Source organism: Leptonychotes weddellii, chromosome 12 (assembly GCF_054177405.1).
Source record: "Leptonychotes weddellii isolate Sample4059 chromosome 12, ASM5417740v2, whole genome shotgun sequence".
Taxonomy (NCBI): Eukaryota; Metazoa; Chordata; class Mammalia; order Carnivora; family Phocidae; genus Leptonychotes; species Leptonychotes weddellii.
Window position 1 is genome coordinate 68,085,136 of NC_138380.1, and position 22,288 is coordinate 68,107,423.

A 22,288-nucleotide genomic window follows, 5' to 3' on the forward strand; every position below is an offset into this window, starting at 1 on the left:
TACATAGCATAAAATGAAGAGAAAGCTACTAAAAAGCTCAAGATGGTGATGGGGGCATGCACTAAATGGTAACCCTTTCAAATGGCTTCATTTGAAACATTCAGAAAAGAACTAGACTTGCTCATGAAGCCAGAAACAGAGATTAAAAGGCAGCAAATGAACAAGGACCCTTTCCACTTATGGGAACTTGTATTTGGGAGATACAAGCTAGAGAGCCAGTCACACTACAGTATTTGTATGTGCTGGGAGAGTTTGAAAAGGATATAAAATTAATGTATAAAATACCTAAAGTATGGTCCTTCAGTGTTTTTATTCACATCTTCTACCCACTTAGCTACATTATAGTCTCTTTTGAACCATGGGTTTAAATACCTGCAGAAAGCAATGGAAGGAACAAAGAAAGCAGAACAAGATAGAAAATCTGAAAATACACAGCACAAGCTTAGCAAGGATGTTCTTCACCCTCCAAATGCAAGTGACTATGGCAAATAAACCAGGATGGATGCTGGGGGTTATGAGGCAGTCTGTACGATGACACGAGAATAAACTCAGCTACAATGAGGCTCGAGGCATTCTAGAATGTATTCAACATTTTAGGGAAAGCCTTGGCAGGGGTTTCCCCAAGGGAATCAGAAGCTGTCTTCCAATCATAGCACCGTCAGAGGTCCCATTCACCCACCTCCAAAGTGGCTTTTTCCAGGCCACCTCTCATTTGGCTCCTTGGTTTTCAAATGATAACGATGCTTTTTGAGAATATTCAGATGGCTGCAATTCCAACCTGGTGTTTGGGTATATAACACCCCAAGAACAATTAAAAGGAGCAACGTTCTCTTTCCAATATGAAAAAAAAAAAAAAAGACTTTACATGGCTTCCGTCTCACTCCAGATAGCAGACCCTAGGCTGGAGTTAACAAGAAAGGTGCTCCAGTTGGCTATACAGAGAGCAGGAAGGGTCCCGCTATTCTGATCCTGGAGCCCCCATACACATTAAGTGTGGGCCAAATAGGTCTCCAGGATCTTTAGGTTGGGTTCAGCAATTTAGTTGTAGCTGCAATATTCCTTCTTCCTTTTATGCACTCCAGACTAACGTGTTTGTGTTTCCATTAGGAAATGGGCATCAGAAGTTGCCTTCTGAATGTCTGATCATGAATTATGTGAGTGACTGCCAGAAGATACAAATGACCTTCATTAGCATTTCCCTGATGGATCTGGCAAAGTCTCCATCGGAATTACTGCGCAAAGGAAAATTTAAAAGATGGTAAATTGGGAGTGCAAGTTGTTGTTGTTGTTTTCCCCTTTGATTTGAACCCAGGGAGCCAAGCAAAAACACATCCCCTTTCAGAATGTGCTCTTGTAAAATAAATACAGATTCAACAAATCCAATGTTGGAACAATTTGGAGGTTGTACTGAATTTTCTCATTTAAAAAAAGTAACTTCTAGAGACACTACAGATAACGAAGATGCAAGCTCTATCAAACTTTGCAAGTTATTTGGAAAGAAACCAGGGGAAAGGTAAAATACACTATTCGTTTGGGGTTAAACTTTGCTTCTTTCCGCCATGTTTGGTTTTAGTTTGTAAATACATTTAAATCATGACCACATTTCTGGTTATATAAACAAAATTAGACTACTTTTTCCATAGCCCTTTCCCTCATTTTTAGCTATAACCAATGCAGCTCCCTCCTAAGGGAAGGGTTTAGTTGCTTTTTATGTCTGTAAGACCATTTTTGCTAAGACAGTGTCCCCTGCCACGGGAACAACTCGAGCTAGTTTTGCCTTTACCCACAATCATTGCCAACTTGCACTTTTCACAGAGATAGCCAATTAAAACTTGCGTAAAAACCTCCGCTGAGCCTTTGAACAAAAAGAAAAAGTCAAAACGCAAGTGCAGCCAGAGATGAAGGCCAGTGAATGCTCCGGCCTGGGGAAAACCCGAGAAAAAGCCCATGCAGCTGTTATCAGGTGAAACATAGCCACACAGCAAACTGAGTCACCCACAGGCAGCTTCCAGGAGGAGACATGTGTTCCTTTCACTGACAATCTCAGAAGCTCAAAGGGCAGATGCCATGGCTGTTCCATGAAACCTACAGCTGCATGGCTTGGCTTGCATGTAATGGACCTTTCCCTCTGTTTCGGGGAGCATCTCAGAATGCTGTGATCACTTCACTAGAGGTCACTGAAGAGAGGTCTCAATGGTGGTTCCTTCTGGGGATCTGCCCGTGAAAGTGTCTTCACAGTGGGCTTCCTAGCATTTCTAGGTGGTGGGGGCAGAAGTGATGGGATTTTATCGAACCGCTCTAAACCTGCCTACGTGGCTTGAGTTGGCTGGTAGCGCAACATGCAAAAAAAAATGCGTTAGACAGGGGAGAGCTCTTTGTGTTCTCCAGAATGGATAAGGCAGAGGAAAATTAGCTGGTGCTGGCTGGACCAGGACCATGTCCAAGCAGACGTTGGGGGTCAGTCAAAGATCAAATGACCCTGTTCTCAGCCAAGGAAGGGACTAGGAGGGAGATTAAGTGGCAGCCCAGAATGAAGGGGCAGGTGGAGACTGACCTGTGATCCAGACTCCCTGTCTGGGGGCTGTCAGAGCCCCCTGGGCTTATGCCTTGGGATGGGACTGTCTGGGCGAGGGAGTGCCCAGGCTCAGGTGCTTGGGGCTCCCTCCTGTAAAAACACAATATATAATACAAAGTCTAAGCCAAAACCTTTTTTCACATCATGTACAACAGTGAGGAAGATGCAAAAACTTTGAGTGGAAAAAAACAATACAATAAACAAGGACACTGTAGGTTGTTAATTAGCAGAGTATGCATTTGTGGTGAACATTTTAATTCATGTCCTGATGTTTCATCATCCTTTGGGATGATGGTACTAAAGGGGATGTTGAAATAATGGACTCAATGATACCTTTTAATCTAAAAAATAAAAAAGAGGGTCATTCTGCTCCTCTTATAGTCCCACAAATTATAATGTCATATCTGAAGCAAAAGGGATTATTTAGCGAATATGGAAAGTATAAGAAAAGACTGTCAACATAACTCCTGATATGCTATATATTAGGATTCTTTTCAAGGAAAAACAAAAATATATAGATAGGTATATAGTGCCCATACAATAAGGTACGTGAAAATAGTGGTCAACCTCACAGACTTGGTTCCATTTAATTAACATGAGTCATGTACCCAAATCTGAAAAGTCTGAAAAATCTGAGGGAGCCCTTAATACTTCTTCCTCACAAAGATGATTCCACCATGACATCTTATTAAATACTATAGTGTTATCTCATAGGCAAGAAATTCCATAAGGGCTATCTAGTATTATAATTTTTATCATATGATATGAGTGGGAATTTTACATAAGAGTTTTAAAAAGTAAGTGACCATGCTAGAAAATACTGTATGAATCTTGCTAAACACCAAGTGTTGTTTGGGTCCTAAATACCTAGCTTTAATATAACATTGGTTTATTTTCACGGGAGTTTTCAAAGCCTTATTATAGGAAATGCTGTTAAAATGCTAACCAGTACATCAAGGAAGTTCTGAAGAACATTTTGCAGTTTTATCTGTATTCTTGTGAGCAACTGAGATGAGCTAAGGCGCTCTTTACCAGGTGACCTCATGCAAAACAAATCAAACAACATTCCAAGAGTTTATCTACAATGAGCCCTAAAGCATCCAAGCGCTTTGGGAATGTAGAAGATAAACTCGAACAGGTTAGTTATTTATGATGGAGTTCTATGATGTCATTCTGGACCATGCAATGGTTATCACTGAAACCTATCTATTGTTTCTAAAATAAAGTATCCTCTAGCAAACTTTTGACAAGCCACTTACAAGACAATACCATCAGCAGGAAGGTCCAAATTTCAGGGCACTGTTTTTATTCCTGGACTGAAAAAGGCAGGGTATATGATGGAAAAGCTAACATAAGTTTCGGACAAGCAGTTAACAAACACCTGCTATTCAGATTTTTTTTTTTTTTTTAAGTATTAAGGCATGAAGAGGCAAAGGTGATCCTAAAAACAATAGCTAGCAATGCAGTGAGAAAGAAGTTAAAAAAAAAGTTTAGGTAGGTCCAAAAAGTATGGTTAATTAAAACCTGGTAGCAAGGTCCAGAAGGATACTGAGGGTGTGTTTGATTCCTCGACGTGGGATAAAGGTTTGAGGAAGCTTGGTTTTGCTGTACTTTCTTAAGTGAAGAAACAATTAAAAAAAAAAAAAGTGCATGGTGTTTACCTCATTAGAAATAACTTTAAATGTAATTTCTGATCCCACACTCCCCCCTTAAAAAAAAGGTGTGGCTATCATTTAAAACAGATAGTGTTGCAATTAGTGACAATGATTCCGTTAAAGAGCAAGTTTTGATAAGTGCCCTTTTAAATGTCCTCAGAAGGAAGATTTAAAAGGGAATACATATTCCATTAGTCTGAGAGAATGCTTAGATTGCAGCCATGAAGCCCTCCGGGCGGTGGTTCCACACTGTGAGCAGTCTCATGCTCTAGGACGGCGGGAATTTTCCCTTGATGCTTCTAGGCTGTGTGAATACTGGGAAGAGGAAGGGTGACCCTCTGAAATGGCTGGACCCCGGGTGATGAGAAGAAAGGAATGTTATCAAAATTCCCTTCAAAAGGAACCAAGACACCACAATGGCAGGTTACTGGAGGAAAAAGCCTGCAGCGAGGGTGGGACCCCCCACTATCAGTGAATATTGGTTTGGGTACAGTTGCGGAGATGCCTATGTAAAAGAGAAAAGCCATGGTTAATTTTAAAACGGCAAAAAGGAATTAAAAAGACAAAACCAAGACCAGAGGCATGGTTTACAGTTCTTTGATGATCTCGTTACTTAGCCCTGCACACTAACTGCACAGGACCTTGGAATGCCTTTCTCCATTAGAGGTTTAGACTTACTCAGTTGAATTAGACCGAGGTCTAAATCGTTTGCCTCTGATTTTCTTTCTGTTGCCTCCCAGGTTACCTGAAAAAGACAGTTTATGGCTAGATTTGAATGTAAACAAACAACGGTCACATGGGTAATTACAGGGTACTTCAAGTGGTGTAATTCACAGCCAGCCCCTCCCAGAACCTAGGGCTACACGTCGGGTACTCTGTATAGCCTTCTCTCACATTGGTGCTACCGAATCCCGTCATTTCCCATCCAAGAATAAAAGAAAGAAATAATAAATGCCCTCTTCTCTGCTGGGAGAAGAACTAAAGAGCATACATGAAGAACAAATCTTCACAACCAAGAACCACAAAAGAGAATTGGGGTTCTGCAAACAGATGCACTAGCTGTTCAGAAGGCCGCCGTATACCTTGCCAAGAGTTGCTTCGAGGTCGTCCATTTTCACAGATGTCTGAAATATGTTTTGTGTCCGGGATCCTTTCACTCCAAGAATGAGAAAGTCCATTCGACCTGAAATTGAAAAGGCGTGTATACTGTTCAAAACTACAATCAAGTGAACTTAGTTTTAAAATCAGTAAGCAAAATTTCTAAGCATTACTGTGCATTAAATAAATCAAGAAAGAAAAAGATCTGAAATGAAAGAATGAAGAGACCATGAAAGTCTTCATGAAGAAGGCAGAATTACACAACATTCAATTTAAGAAAAGTCAAATACAATGGAACCCCATTACAATAGTGTACAATGGAAAAGTATCAGCATACTGTGCAAGCCAATTACATTCCCAACAACCACAATGAGCAAATTCACTTCATAGTTCAGTTATGTAACTCGAGCAGAAGAGTTATAATGGGGTCCCACTATAGATGTTTCTTAATTGTAAAGCAATGGTTTTCATTCAGATATTATGAGAACATGGACTTCCAAGAGATTTCATTAAGATCTGTTCAATTGAACTGGTCAACCTTTATCAAAGTAATATTTAGGTTTTCTTAAACAATAAAACTATTTTCTGAGAATTGGCATTTTCTCCACAAATATGCCCCCCCAAAAATGTAGTACTGTTAGTTAATTGTCCAATAACCAAACTGAATCAAATGTTTATCATGGAAGTTTCTCTCACAAAGCCCATGTACCATTAAGCCCTTGTCCTGTGTCCTACCATCTTAAATAAATTGTCTACAAGAAGCAAAACTTACACACCTACTTGTATCACATAAGAAAAGTGTTTTGACAAACTACATGTATTTAGGAGGAGTCACATAATTTGATACCATTTTTAACTACTTAAAAGTCATAACCCACTCTTCTAATATCTGGGAATTATTCAAATCAGTATTTTAAGCTCTTCTTGAGGTACTTTAGACAATAGCACTATATTTAAAATCTTTTCCACACATCATTCCAGTTAATCGCTAATAATGTCTATTTTAAAAGGAGCCTTCTAATGATGAATGAAAATAAATGGAACTCAGCACAATTATTACACATTAATTCCCCAGATTAGGAGTTTTACAACATAATTTGCTAATTATAGAATGAATCCTATTTTGTCCAGAAGGACAACAGAAATTCTGCTGGAATCCACTGATTTCTCTATTTACCATGTTATTTAATTTAAAATTAAATATTTGACCAAGAAAATATTTATATACAGAATTTAGATAAACCTTATTATCTTAGCCAAAAATACCCCAATAGAAAGAATAAAAATTTTTGAACATCCTTCTATAGATCTGTACTCCTTGTGCAAAAACTAATATTTTTATTTTTCTCTAAGCTATGTTATCTGAGTAAAAACAATCCTTCATGCTTAAGACAGTTCCACATAAAGAAGAGTTCCCAGATCTACTGATTCTTTCTTTTCTCCTTTGTGATTATTTACAGAGTGAGATCTATTGCAGAATTTTTACAGACGATTCACTCCATATAGAATTCCAGAAGAGATCACGTTTCTTCTAAATAAACTAGAAATTCCCCTTCAGTCTCCAAAGTGCCTACTGTGCCCAAAGCAATGTACTGGGCTATCAAATCTTTCTTTTCTATACATTACACCCCTATCACCAATTTTAAAGAAACTCTTCCACAGGAACATTTTAGCTTTCTTCAATGTGAATGTAGGTCTCATTTCCTAAAACATTCCAACTATTTATTTCTTCTACCAGTTTATTTTATTAAGCAATTATAAAGCATGCAGAATTTTAAATGGTCTTATACACCTTAAGATCCCAGAGCAAGAATATAACATCAAAGTTTAAGACATATAAATAATATATTAACCCCACTTGTCCTATTATAAAATTCAGGCAAATATTAAATATACTTAATTTGGCAACCGAACTCTAAATTAGAAAGTCTAGAAATAATCATTCCAGGAATAAAAGGCAAAATCATAATATTCAATATGATTCACAGAGAAGCAATCTTTTTTTCACAGCAAGCTTAGCTTTGGTATATTTAAAATTTAAAAATATTCAACGCAGCATTTATAGTACCAATTTAACAACTGCTTTACTGAAGCATGACAGTAACCTTTTTCTTTGACTACCCAACATGACATAAAGCTCACCATTTAAAATGTTATAAGTTACTATGTATAGTTTCTTAAGCCATATAAGAGCAAGATTGAAAAACCCTAGGATTTCTATGTAGATTTAGGATTGTTATTGGTTTGGTTTAGTTTTGGTTCAATTTCTGGCCTGATTTGCTTAACAAGTGGTTCTGAGCATATGGCATTTGGAAGCGCAGTAATCAAAGAACAAAGGATACTATTTTTTAACATTCAAGAAAGAAGGAAGAAGTAATCAAACCTGCTGCAAAATAATGAAATGTTCTGACTAATGGAATAATGTGTGATGGAACAGGTAGAAATCTGAAAATGCGACAGAAAAGCAGACCTCTTCTTAGAACTAGATGCTGAGTTTGTGCTGACTCCAGGAGGAATGTCGCTATAAAAAGAGTCGCCATCTCCAGGCTTTTTTACATAATCTCCCTGGGGTAACTGTCTAAGGCATAATAAACATTTCAGAGTCAGAAAACAAGACACACACATGAACACAGACATATACAAATATTCTTTTAGGATAAAAGAGGTAGGGATAATGATCTACATGAATCAAATCTATAACAACATGTAAGATTATATTTAATAAATGTGACAAGTTAAGTCATTCTAACTGTAGGTCAAAAATGCAATCAGTGAAGTCTATACAATCTGGATGAATAAAGCCTTCCTTCAGGAGAAAAATATGGAAAGATGAAGTTTCTCATTGTAACTTTATTATACTTGGAGATGTTGACTGAAGTTTTGTCTTTAAAAAAAAAAAAAAATGGTGCTGAAGGAAACATGTTGGGACAGACCGTCCTTGCCCCAGATAAGGCACAGTTTTTTTTCACTGTGGTCAATAAACTATTCAAGATTTCCAAACATTATATAATGTAACCCCAAGACCAATTAAGTCCTAAAATAACGGAGGGATTTCTAAGCCATTTTCTATAATTTAATCCAATTAAATTCTTATTAATCTGTTCAATCTGGAGCTTCACTGTTCATTTAGGAGAAATAGGAAGAAACTGAAAGAGATTCCAACATCAATCAAAAATGTAATGCTATAACTACACAGTAGAATATGTAAAGGGAGATAATTCTGCAAGAGGAAGAAGGGGTTGAAAAATATATGAATTCTTGCTGAGACTACAGGAAGATACTTATAGGTAGTTGGTGGGTGACCTCGGTTCTCTACCTCCACTGTAGAAGGAACACAACAAAAGAAGATCCATTTAATCTGTACTATTATTGACCCCACTTGCTCTGATTTTGAATTAACTAAGGTTGGAACAGATTTTTATTACTTTTCCTAACGGAGGAGGGTAGAAAACTCTAGAATGGACCACCTAGCCAACCTCAATAGCTAATCTGATCACCTGCCAATGCCTGGGCCCAAAAAACCACCTGCATCCAAAACTTGATTCAGTTCCATTTGGTACCCTTGTGGGAGGCGATGGATTGAGAATTTTAAACAGAGTTATACTTCAATAGGTCTCCAACAAAGACCAAATTTGCTAACTCCTTTTTCTACTTGATTTTTCCTTAGTGAGCATGCTTACCTTGGTTACTTGCTCATGCTAAATTCTATCTTAAAAAATGCCACTTTCAGATGTTTGCTTGCTTGTACCAATTCCTATTCTGTTTGAAACGTTGACAACACTTGGTCATTTGTTCTTTTGAATTACTTGAATACCTCCCTCATATTATTTCAATCCTATATACTCACACATTTCCACAAATCTAAAAAATTTTTTTCAACCCATAGGAAGCACATAGATAAATTTGTGTGATCCTCCCCTTTGAAGAAAGTCAAATTTCTCATTAGATTTGTAAGACTAATTTTAGAACTCTGTGATACTCTTTCAAAATATTTTTAACCCCTTAAGTGGCTTCAGCTCATAATTGTAACTTTTTTCTTTTTCCCAGTATATTATGAAACATTAATTTTATACAAAAAATAGTATAATTTCCCCATATTCACAGTGTTAATAATACAGGACAAATGATACATATTGTTATGCAAGAGATCTTTAATCTCTGGAATCACATTTTCTGCCTTGCCTCCTATGAGTAAAACATTCTGTCATGCTTGAAAAAAAAAATGATCTCAAGAAACTCAGAGTGCTGTATGTCGCCTCAGGGTGGAAACTTTCCTTTTGGATCACATTAATATTTATAAAAGAATGCCATCAACATCATCTCCAACAATAATCTTTATGGTTAACAAATCCTTTTTCTCATCATCACCTTTAATAATAATCTCTATAAACTGATAAGATGTGCCTCACTAAATTCAAATTAAATGAAGACAAATTCCAACTACATCTGACCTTTCCCATTAATCTATCCCCCAAATTACCTTTTCATTACCTGATTCTGGCATTCAGGCATTTACCAGGGCTCCCTTGGCTGAGGCTGCAGGCTTAAATGGACTACCCCTCACAATAGATGGGCCTCGTTTTGTTGCTGGTTTTGTTTTGTTTTTTTTTTTAACTCTGCACATTTTACCACTCCTTCAGTGTAATTTCTCTGCAGGGCATGGTCATCTTTCACACAATGCACAAAAATTCTAAACACCAAACATATCATAAACCATGGGCTTCAGTCAAGGGGTTGGAAGGGAGTTTAAGCTTAATGAACTTCTGGGGTGTGGCCTTATTTTTATGGTGATGAGCAGATTAGATTCTTAGCTATCTCTATTAATAAGACTCCAAAATACAGAAACTACTCTGTATTCCCCTTAAAATCACATAAGGAATGCATGTAACTTTCTTCACATAGTAAATGAATAACAATGTTAATGACAGATTAAGAATTTTGTTAAAGATCTCTTAAGAATGATATTTAACATTCTTCACTGTCCAGTGAAGAATCATGTATCCATTGCCGATTACAACAAACTTACTTCTTCTTGTTTGAACTTTAGTGAAGATAGAGAATATCAGGTCCCCATGATCAATAAAATAACATTTCATCATTTCTTATATAAGATCATTAATGACTAAATGAGTCTTTAAATTTTTTAATCAAATTTCTTTTTCTAGTCTTTATGGCTTTCTTCTTAAATTTTTATCATCTCATGGAATTTTGACTCACGAAGTGATTACTACATTAGGTGGCTTGACCAGCACCAAGTTTTGTCATGGGATCATTACCTCATATTTCCCACATTATATGCAAATATGTACATACACACACGAATTTTTATAAATAATGACTAAAATAAAAGCTTATTTAACTAAGTTCTTTTTCCTCAGAAAGGAACCCTGTTATGAGGGTAGTCTGGTCTTTCCTTAAAGGGTCCAATGAACCATAATATTTAACTTTAATCCTTACACAGACTCAAAATGAGAATACAATGAAAAAAACTTAAGTCTTAACCTTAATGCTGAAGGAGGCATTTCTCCAATGCTTTGTTGGTGTCTGGGCTGTCTGATATTAGAATTGTTACTTTACTGTTTTAAGAAATATTATATAATATGTACCAAGTCACACGGACAGATGCATGAATATCACTTAAATAATAATAATAATATAATTAATAATAATATAAAAACAAACTAAGATAGGTTTGAAAAAAAGGAGGGAGGGAGGTTCACAAGCAGAAAATAAACTGGCTAAAACAGGTGAGAGAGAAATGAAATGGGGAAGGGGGTTTCTGCTTAAGGTACAGATCAGGAAGATATGATCTAATTATTTATTCTATTTCACATTAATCATAATGATGTGTGTTCATTTCAGACAAAGGAAGAGAATATTTCAGCTGAATATGGATGTTATATAAATCCAAGTTCAAATTAATGTTTTCTTATTCTATTGCTACTTGCAAACCGATCTGAAAACTAAAGCTCAAACTTATAATTCTTGTATCAAAGTATACAGTTGCTGGGGCGCCTGGCAGGCTCAGTTGGCGGAGTGTGAGACTCTTGATCCTGGGGTTGTATGTTAGAGCCCCATAGTGGGTGTAGAGATTGCTTAAAAATAAAATCTTAAAAAAAAAACAAACACACAGAGTATACAGCTGCTAAATACTAAAGCAATTATGATAGCATCAGCTGAAAATAATATGGAAGCCTTCGTCCCTGAAAATTTTAAAGAAAAAGATCAGCCATCCTTCTGACTACATGATGTATAAAAGAACTCTCCACGGTTCCTAGGTTACACGGTTCTCCCCTTCATAAGGTAACACTGGCAGATTTAAAGTGATACCATTCATGCATGGGGTTCTGCCTCTACTGTGTCCAGAACAGGGCTTCTGTTTTTATTAAGCAGTTTGTAAACAAAAAGAAAACAAAGGGTTGACAGACTTGCAATTAAACCTATCATGCCAGGTTATCAAGCTCCTTCACAGAATTACTTGCCTGACTTCTCTAATAATTTGAAAGTTATGCCTAATGGCTATCATTAATAAGAATCTGATAACTGGCTATATGTTTAATATGGTCTTGCATTTAGTGTCAGAGCAAACCTTTATGTCCACCCACACTTGCACCAGGTCAACCAGTATGTGTGGGCCTCATTCATGTGGATGAATGCGGCCTTTCTCTGTGAGAACAACCACATTCACGTCCTTCGTTTGAAGATCAGAGAAACACAAAGTCTTCAGAGACCACATACTAAGAACTTCCCTCACTATGATGCTTCACAGATTACATAGAACTTTATCTGATTTAAAAGTCGTGGGAAATTTAAGTGATTTCCCAAGAAATCACATCCTAGCAAGTGAATTTCTGATTCCTCGTCACTTAGTCCTCCCACCATGGAACCTCAAAGGAAAACCTTTAAATTTAAAGACAAAGACAACTCAAAATTCTTATTTCTATTTCCTAGCATCCTTCAGAACTGAACACATCTTTCTGAACATCTGAAAATATTTTTATAAGACTATACATTTCTTAATGCATGCTTTGGTCCACTGGCCTTTCCCTACCTGCTCTATCACCACTGACAAATATTCTCAAAAAGGAAAATCCTTCAGAAGATATTTATTAAAGTCCATTAATTGCTACTTCTTCATTTTGAGAATTATTCTACAAGTCTAAGACTCATTAGCTATAGACAAGGGCAAAAATAAATAAATATTGTAATGAAATATAGCAAAATACATAAAATAAAAATCTGTCGAAGATGTGACCACTCTCAAAATATGAACTAGGTTCCAAAATAGTAACCAGATTGATAAAATGATGACTCAGTAATGCCAGGAGGCATGAAATTATATCAGACACATAAAGGAAATTCTTAATGCAAAAAATGTTCTCAACTGTACCTATGTAGATACTGAGTTAGAATAAGAGGTTGGTACACAGTTTTGCATATTAATAATTTTTTGTAGTGTGGGCAATTCCCTCATTCTGGATAGTACTCCAGGTGAGAATGTGTCTTAGAGCACTGCTTTAGGTTTGCTTATGTGGCTTATATTTGTGACATTTTACTTTCCTTTTTATATGTAAGCAATATTAAATTACCTTATAGCCTTAGCTACCACGGAAATGAGGCTGAGTCATCAATATTTGATCTTATTAGCCTAATTTTGTTTTTCATTGGAGAAAGCCACCAAACTTAGATTTCTGATATAACTGATCAAATTCTATCAAGAGAAAGCTTAAATGATTCCAGCTCTTCTCCAGTGATTAGACACAAGAGTTTTATTAAACATGTCAAAAAGAAATCTAGTTGTTTTTAAAACTTAAGTCATTTTGTCTCAGGTTTACTTTTTCCATTAATGACGAGTTAGTTAGTTATCCCAGGACTGGATGAATATTTCCTAATATCTATGCTAACTGACCAGGATCTTAGTTGGTTCAGTATGAGCACATTTATAGAGACTGTAGACACTTATGGCTAAAGTCTTCTTACAGGAATTTTAAATTACAACATGGAACAAAACAGAAAAGTAAAGTTCAAAATTTTAATTTGTGAAAAAATGAAAGCTAGTTAGGGCCTGAAAAAGTGTTATCATGTTTATTACATCTTATTCCCAATCTGCCTGACATTTGATGCAACAGTGGGGAAAGTTAAGTATGAATCTGCACAGTTATCTTGAGTACAAAACTAGTATTACATGATGCATAAGACCCGGTCTTCCAGGATATTTTAAATTTTTTGTATAATAGCTAAGAGCATTAATAATTTTTTAAATGTGAAAAGTGAAGGGGCTATCTCAAAATGGGTTAATTTAGATTTAGGAAAAAATAGGCATTTTTATAAAACTACATGAGTGCTCTGTACCACTTTTCATGCTGATGGTTAAACATAGATTTTAAGGTTATGATGAACAGGGTGTCTGACTTTATGGCCTTTACACTAGACAATCTGAGATTCCAATAATGCAAATTATTTACCTACACAATTACCTAATCAGTACAAAAATATCTTCTTATGCAGAAGTAAACAGGCCCATCAAGTACCAGGACATTCTCCTGATCCCAGCACTGTGCCCATATAAATTTTATCATTTTTGTATGGAAGTTATTAATATAACAATAGTAACAAATAAAAAATAAATTCCTTCAGAAAGTACTAGGCAATAAGATTGCTAAAAAGATGAAGAAAAGCCAATTAACTAATGTAAACACAGGTGATTACTTAACATAGAGGAAGTTTGTTTTAGATGGAAAAAAGTTCATTTCCATATACATTACTATAATAGTAGCACAAGTAACTTCTATTATTATGGTACTGTTGGATGAAAGAACCATTAAAATTAAATAATGATAGATCTATTTGTAAATAAATAATACATTCCACAGCACCATTATTAAAATTATCGTTTCAAGGTCATGAAAAACAAGATTGCTCTATGATCACAGAAACAAAGTCAACATTTATAACTTTTATAACTGCATGTATGAATTCCAAGGATGTTAATAGGATTTAAACCTTTCAGTTATGTGTTCAGATTATTCTCATCACATACCTCTGTTCTCGATAATTTCTTTTCATGGACAAGAAGAAAAGGAAAAAAAAGAAGAATTAGTTACCTATGGAAGTATATTCAGAGAGAGCAATAAACATGAAAGGTCTAGCATTCACTGAAAGGTCTCCACTAGAGGATTTCTGAATTGCAAAACTAAATGGGTAATACACGGTGCCTGGGTGGCTCAGTGGTTAAGCGACTGCCTTCAGCTTGGGTCATGATCCCGGAGTCTCAGGATCGAGTCCCACATCGGGCTCCCCGCTCGGCAGGGAGTCTGCTTCTCCCTCTGACCCTCTCCCCTCTCGTGTTCTCTCTCACTCTCTCTTTCTCTCTCAAATAAATAAATCCTTAAAAAAAGTAAAATAACATGGGGAATACAAACACAGACTCTCTTTCACACGATACACACACACACACACACTCTCTCTCTCTCTCTCTCTCTCTCTCTACTTCATCTTTAGAAGCGACACCAAAGGGTTAGTGACAAAATTTTCAAATAAATATTTTTAACAGCATAAATAAGCTTCAGTTATGAAAGAACACCTGTTTTCCCAATATCAATTGTACCATATTAAACATTTAGTTAGTAATGTTCTAAAGTCAATCTTATTCAAGTTACTTCTATAAATTAACTGCTTTCATAGAAATAAAAATCATAATTCATTCCTTTTGGAATACATATCCCAAACTAAAGCTCTTCCTAAGAATTTCAAATGGGAAAACATGATTGGACACGGGAACATCTTATTTCATCATGCAGGATATATTAGAATGAGTTAATTCACAGCTGTTAGGGACCTTCTAAGTGATCACTACTTACTGAAACTTTACACTGGAAATACTTTGTTCAAACTTTAGTCTCTCTTTTTCATTTGGCCATACACTAAAACAAAATTACATGAGTTTTAAAACAAACCGATATTAAACAAAAATGTGTTCTAGGGGGTATAATAGTAAGACACCAGTGACTTTTAATTTACAACTCAAAAGACTTAATTTTTAACTTTCTATCGTGACCTAATTAAGTGTTAATATTCTGAAGACATGTTAGAAAGGTCAAGCAACTGAGTACTGGGCTCCTTCCTCCCCACATCAAGGATAATATTTCCATATCAATTTTGTTTGTAGCACCTTTATCTGCCTATCTATTTCATACACCCTGTAAGTATCTTGGTTTAATAATGAGCTCATGAGAGTAAAAGTGCCAATCTGTTATTTATATTTTTCATAGTTGAAACCATCAGATTGGGGGAGGGGGAGAATAAGTCCCAGACTCTTTCTATTCAGTATGTTTAACTTTTTATTCCCTCCATCTGATTACCTAGTGGTCCATCAGTTCCAAATAAGTATTCCTCATTGCCTATTCCGCCATTCCCTCACTCCAAGGCTTGGAGAACGGGCAGAAAGTTTAATCGGAAGCATTAATGAGGAAACGAGTTTTCAGGTCCTAAATCCATTTTTGAATTTCAAGTAGAATATGAATTTCATGAATTTAACTCCTGTATTAAAACTTCTACATTCTCGTTCTATTCTTAAACATACTCTGAATTAAGTTTAGTAGCACTAAAACTTTCATCACTCAGGTTCAAATTTATGAAGAGGATTCTGTGGTATGAATAAGATTTGTCTTTTTCCTTAGCGAATATGCAAAGTACATATATTCAGAAATGAAAAAAAGAAAAAACAGTGAAATCTCAAAAGAATTTCATAAAAATAAGAAATGACAAACAGAAGTACTTTCATTCTAATCATTAAAACAAATGGACATAGGTAATTTCATTAGCAAGAGAAGTTTAGATTTCATATTTTCTGAAAGGTAATTTTTTTCCAAGATTGCAAAAACAAGAAATACCAATTTGCATCAGTAGGTGGCAGAAAATCACACACAACAGAACTAATAATTTTGCCTTCCCCTTTTCACATGACCAATGAAACCACTGAGCTACTTCAAAAGATCAAAGCTTGTGATGGCAATTACCACATAGGTCTTAAATCAGGGAAGTCGAGGAAATAGCGTTAACTCCAAGATGGGACTAATTCACCTGGGGTGTGAGGTGAGGTCATATGATAAATATTCAGAAAAGCCTTCCTTTCAGACATGTAATTTTATAACTCCAAATTTTATGATGAAATCAGGCCATGCAGGGGGCACCTGGGTGGCTCAGTTGGTTAAGCGACTGCCTTCAGCTCAAGTCATGATCCTGGAGTCCCGGGATCGAGTCCCGCATCGGGCTCCCTGCTCAGCGGGGAGTCTGCTTCTCCCTCTGACCACCCCCCCTCATGCTCTCTCTCAAATAAATAAATAAAAAAATAAAAAAAAAAAAAAGAAAGAAATCAGCCCGTGCAAATGGAAGTATGCCATAGAGCTAACGGCCTGCACATCAAAGAGGCACATAGGTATCTATGTGCCTTCCACAGATGCCCTCGTGTATTTTAATGCTTTCAGCATACAAAGTTTATCTTGGCAGTAAGCTAACTGCTCTTTCTTTTCCGCCAAAGAAACTCTTTCAGGGTTCTGACTTCACAACAAACAACAGCCATATATACTTTTAAAGAGATTTCCTTCAAATGAGTTGGTTTAAGACCATGTCAGGTAATAATAATAATAATAATAATAGCACATAATTACATAGTGCCTAGTCTATTGAACAGTTTGGGGTAATTTTGAAGCCTAAAATATCCTAATTCCCAAGTCTGTCAGTGAAGTAAGTCAGGCGTATGTGGGGGGGAGTACTATAAAATGGGGTAATGGCCAGAATGCCTAGAAAACACTGTAGGCCCTTCAAATGGAGAAAAACCCTAGGGCTGGGGTACTGAAACATCATCATGAGAGATCAGCAGAACAATGATTTTAAGTTGAAATATTAAACAGAACTCAAGGTTCACCATATTTAAGTTTCAATTTATTAAACTTAAATAAGTTACTTGAATCCTAAGGAAATTTTTTACATCGTTAATATCGAAGTACTTCAAAAGGAAACTGAACATATTCAGAAAATAAGTAAGTTTGGAATGCCTGAAGTCATCTCCTTAGCTAAATGCTCAAGGGGTTTCAGTATTCAAAAGTTACGTAATTTGTAACTTTTTAAAAATGTATAAATAAGAACCCAAAACTTCTAAGCTGAACTTGAAGCTTAAGAATTACATATTAAAAGCAGTAACTTAAAGTTGACTCTGAATGTGAACAAATGAAGTCTCTGAACAGTATTTTCTTCACACACAAACACCCAATAGTTAAATACTAGTGCCCCCTTCGTACTGGGTATGAAGAGGAAGAGGTTCTGCCTCTGGCACGATGCTGGGCCACGGCAAGTCCTCGGTCACACATCTGCCGTGGCTGTTCTTGCTGAGAATTGACAGCGTCACTGCTGTTGGTACTAAAGCATTATGCTCCCTATGGGACCATCTTGCCTAGATCTCTGGGCGTGGGTTTAAGTCAAGAGAGCCCATGTCACTCAAGAGCAAACCAACACAGCCTTCGCATTAAGACACTATTTAGATCGGTTTTACTTCACGTAACAGTTTTAAAACAATATTCTTTACTTTCAGAATAGAAGGGAGTTACCTCAAAATCTAAAAACATAGTAAATTATTATCACCTCTAATCATGCCAAGACTATTCACTGATTGCCTGTGGAACCAGACTGATTTTCATTGCAGGTATACCTATCCAATGATACACAACTTTCTAGGTGCTTAATTAATTTAAATGAAATGTTTTAAAGTCTACTTCGATAGTAACAATACTGAGACATTTCACTTACTTATAACCCCATGCAGTTATTCCTAATATGAGGGCCAGCACTAAGACAGTGCCAGCGATTATGCCTATTATGATATTGGTACCAGCGACACCTGTGGGGGGAAACAGAAAACAATGAAGATCAGTGTATATAATTGAAATTTTGAGACAAAATTCTTTCGGGAACATTATTCCCCATATTTGTAATCACCACACTAACAAAATTATTTGTTTTACAAAGTGGGCGTTTTTTCCCTTTAAATCTTAATCTTAGAGAACACTTCTTTAATTTAATTTTCTTGAGCTACACTTGACATAAGGTTGTATTTGTTTCAGGCGTACAACATAATGATTTGATATCCATACATACTGTGAAGTAAAAAAGTGGGTGTTTTTTTAAAGGGACGAAATATCAAGCATTACTTAGCAATCCGAATCAACTGTTTGTTTACGTAATTCTTTGTCTACATTCCCTTTTCATTCTTGTCCCAGTATATTTTGCACAGTTTTATTTCCCACGTAATTTTCTGAAAAATAAGATGAGGTCGCTGAACTACTAAAAGGAAGAGTAAAAAATAAAAAACAAAGGGAGAGCGACTCTACCATATTGCCATAGCACTCTTTGGATAGGAACGTGTAGAAATCCATGTTCCTTTTGACCCTGACCTCTTGCTCAGGAATTCCAGAAATGTGACTGTCCATATCCTTCCATCCTGACCACTAACGCAAGGTCCTTATCGCCCTCGGTTGTACATGTGATATTTTGTCTCTCAAATGTAAGCTCCTTGAGGAGAAAATGTGTCTACGGATTTATATAATGAGTGCTCAGGTGATCAAACAATGGGCTTATAGTTTCCAGTTGGTAATGGTGGCTGTGGGATCCTAGAGAAGGAAAGAAGCCAGAGGAAAAGAGAGTGTGTGGCGAGCCAGAGACTGGTGCTTGCCAGGCACGAGAGCCAGGCGGCAGCAGATCGGCAGAGGGCCAAGGCGAGGCCAGTGCTCAGGGCTCAGTAATGGCACCGTGTGTCAGCATCTGCTGTCAGGAAGGCAGAGGTGGAATCCTTAGGGGGATCATAGCAGTGTGAGTGACCCCATAAGTCAAAGGCTCGGGTAAGAGACTCAAGGGAGGGCCCAGGAGCAGAAAAGGCAGATCGGAGGCCTGGCTGCTTTGCTGATAATGATTTATACCAGATGCTTAAATCACCCAGATCTGTTTCACTCAGAGCAGCTCAGGTCTCTCTTGGTCTGCTACACTCCCGAAGCATCTTTCTAGATGTCAACAGTTTGTAATCACGGGCAACTAGGGCAGATCGCAAATCCCCATTACAGAAGCGGCCGCCCCCCTGTATGGGAGGCCTCGGTAAGTCGTGTCCTACGGCAGGGCATCCGAGGAAACCAGCACAGCCCACCCTGCGCACATCCTCTGTGGGATGGGGGGATGCAGATGCCAGAGGACCCACTGGGGCACTGGGGTTTTCCTACTCTAGGGCCTAGCATATCTGCCTTTTCTTCTTTTTCTTCCAGCAATTTTTACAGGGATCAATAAACTTGGAGGCTTAGCCTGGTTATTTCTAAGTAATGATATGACTTCTGACAAGTCACTTAAATCCAGGGACCTGAATAGCCTCATTTCTGCATTCACTGCTGAAAAAAGCTCCATACTACCCTTGCTAAGACTGAGGACACCAGAATCTTCATCATTCTCGGACTTTCCTTGCTAAAGTCATCGTGGCTAAGATTTTTAACCTGTCTGGATGATTACAATGACCAGGAAGATGAATGGACTTCAGGATTTGAACATTAATTAACACTCAATCATGAAAAATGATAAAATAGTTTAAAAGGGGACATCTACCTCCAAGGCATGTGTTCTTACAACTATCTGCATTTAATTTCTACCTCTCCATTTGGGCCACTGTAGCTTTTAGATCTGTACCCGTTGTTTCTTATCTATGTCCTTAATCCCCTTCGGCCAAGGTTACTACTTCTAGAATTATCTACAGTTCAGGCTACAGAACTTGGGTTGAATGGAGATGGGATTCTATAATAAAAAAATATTAAAGCCAACAAGATATTTAAAAGTCAATTCTTCAGAGGTGCCTGGGTGGCTCAGTCGGTTAAGTGTCTGCCTTGGGCTCAGGTCATGATCCCAGGGTCCAGCCCCAGGTCAGGCTTCCTGCTCAGTGGGGAGCCTGCTTCTCCCTCTCCCTCTGCCCCTCCCACTCCCTGCTCATGCTCTTTCTTGCATAAATAAATAAAATCTTTAAAAAATAACCCAGTTCTTCAAATTGCTTTTTTTCTATGTATTCAATCCCAAAATATAAAATTCTCTCCTTAAATTCAGAGAGTTAAGAAATAGGACTACTTTCTTCATTTAAAAGAAATGCTAGGGTTTGTTGTCACCACCCCCCAAAACAGAATACTTGAAAAATCTCAGTCTGATGTAGGACAAGATAAGGCTAAATCAGTAGACTAAGTTATATTCAATATTACACATGGAAATGGAAATGGAAAATATCAGTTTCATACTGCGTGGATCCCAGTTGTATATTATATTTGAGCTATAACAATAATCCAAATGAAACTCTCTGAAGAGCAGTTCTCTCTCGTTATGTATAAAAACTATGTAATGGCAGTTATCAAGTACCTACCATTGCCAGACAGAGTTATGCCAGTCTTTGCATCATCATTGTGAGGGAAGTATGTGCTGCAGTCTGCACCAATCCAGTGTCTGTTACAGACACACTTCAGCTCATTACTGCAAACCTGAAATCCAAAATCAGTCAAGAGTACAGGTCAACTCTCTGATACAGAAGCATGAAAAATAAGCACTAATTTATAACTGTTATATGCCTAGAATTTGATGGTACTGAAAAATGATCAGTACTTTCTTCTAAAGACTAACTTCCTTATTTCTTTTTCAAGTACCTAAAATAATATTTTCTAGAGATCAGCAGTTAGACTCAAAGGGAATAATGAATTTTAACAGGGGAAATGAATATACAGTCTAAAAAGAAATCAATGAAATTATTGTTTTGAATTTCATTAACTTAAATTTTATAGGACGGAGTTTTAAAACTCAGCAGAAATACAATCATTTGCCGATTATCCAATATAAAAGTTTCTTACAAAGAAACGGTCTTTATACCAAAGACCTTCATCCTTTAGGAAGCCTAAGAGATAAAGAGCAATCCAATGAAGAAGAGGGAAGGCCTGATTGGGCTAAGAAGAAAGTTTCACAAAGCTGTAGCCCTAGCACCTCAACCCAAGCGACAGAGATGAACGACCTCCACGCCATGGAAACTGTGAAGCCCTCAAACAAAATGTAAGGAAAAATTTCACATAAAATGGCACCAAATTTTTAAAAACTATAAGACAATAATCTATCTTCACTTATACGTACCGGAAACGGAATCTATACCTAGATCTGATACTTCAAAACAACTTTCAATGGAGTGGGAAGTGGGGGAGAATTCAGCTAGGTTTAAGATCAGAGAAGTTCTTCAGGGGGCAGGCTGTCAGTGGATAGCTTTCTGTCTTCTGTCTAATCTATGACATACATCCACATCTAAATGTAACTATAGAGGCGCCTGGGTGGCTCAGTCGTTAAGCGTGTGCCTTCGGCTCAGGTCATGATCTCAAGGTCCTGGGATTAGGCCCTGCATCAGGCTCCCCGCTCAGCGGGAAGCCTGCTTCTCCCTCTCCCACTCCCCCTGCTTGTGTTCCCTCTCTCGCTGTGTCTCTCTCTGTCAAATAAATAAATAAAATCTTAAAAAAAAATGTAACTATAAAATACGATTAAGAAAATGCAGATTTCAGATTAACAAATCTCTGCAGATTGACAAATATGTGGGAAGAAAAAGGTTGAGGTTTTTTATTGTTATGTTAATCACCATACATTACATCATTAGTTTTTGATGTAGTGTTCCATGATTCATTGTTTGCGTATAACACCCAGTGCTCCATGCAGTATGTGCCCTCTTTAATACCCATCACCAGGCTAAACCTTGCCCCCACCCCCCTCTTCTCTAGAACCCTCAGTTTGTTTCTCAGAGTCCATCGTCTCTCATGGTTCGTCTCCCCCTCTGATTTCCCCCCATTCATTCTTCCCCTCCTGCTATCTTCTTCTTCTTTTTTTTTTTTAACATATAATGTATTATTTGTTTCAGAAGTACATG

General features: G+C 37.0%; 1 protein-coding gene across 19 annotated transcripts in view; it reads right to left on the bottom strand.

The window, feature by feature from the left end:
• The window catches only part of ADAM22 (ADAM metallopeptidase domain 22), a 201,465-nt gene that overhangs the window by 9,640 nt on the left and 169,537 nt on the right, over positions 1-22,288 (bottom strand). For 5 of the 19 annotated variants that reach the window (XM_081800581.1, XM_081800583.1, XM_081800582.1 and 2 more), the window contains 7 exons: positions 20,762-20,876; positions 18,133-18,223; positions 14,369-14,386; positions 7,799-7,906; positions 5,313-5,413; positions 4,909-4,975; positions 2,555-2,665 (listed from right to left, as the gene is read on the bottom strand). In XM_081800581.1, the coding sequence (XP_081656707.1) occupies positions 2,555-2,665; positions 4,909-4,975; positions 5,313-5,413; positions 7,799-7,906; positions 14,369-14,386; positions 18,133-18,223; positions 20,762-20,876 (611 nt within the window). Of the gene's footprint in view, positions 1-285; positions 373-679; positions 779-2,554; positions 2,666-2,714; positions 4,736-4,908; positions 4,976-5,312; positions 5,414-7,798; positions 7,907-14,368; positions 14,387-18,132; positions 18,224-20,761; positions 20,877-22,288 lie in introns of those variants that run through there. The other 14 variants (XM_081800589.1, XM_081800587.1, XM_081800585.1 and 11 more) reach the window with 9 other exon arrangements.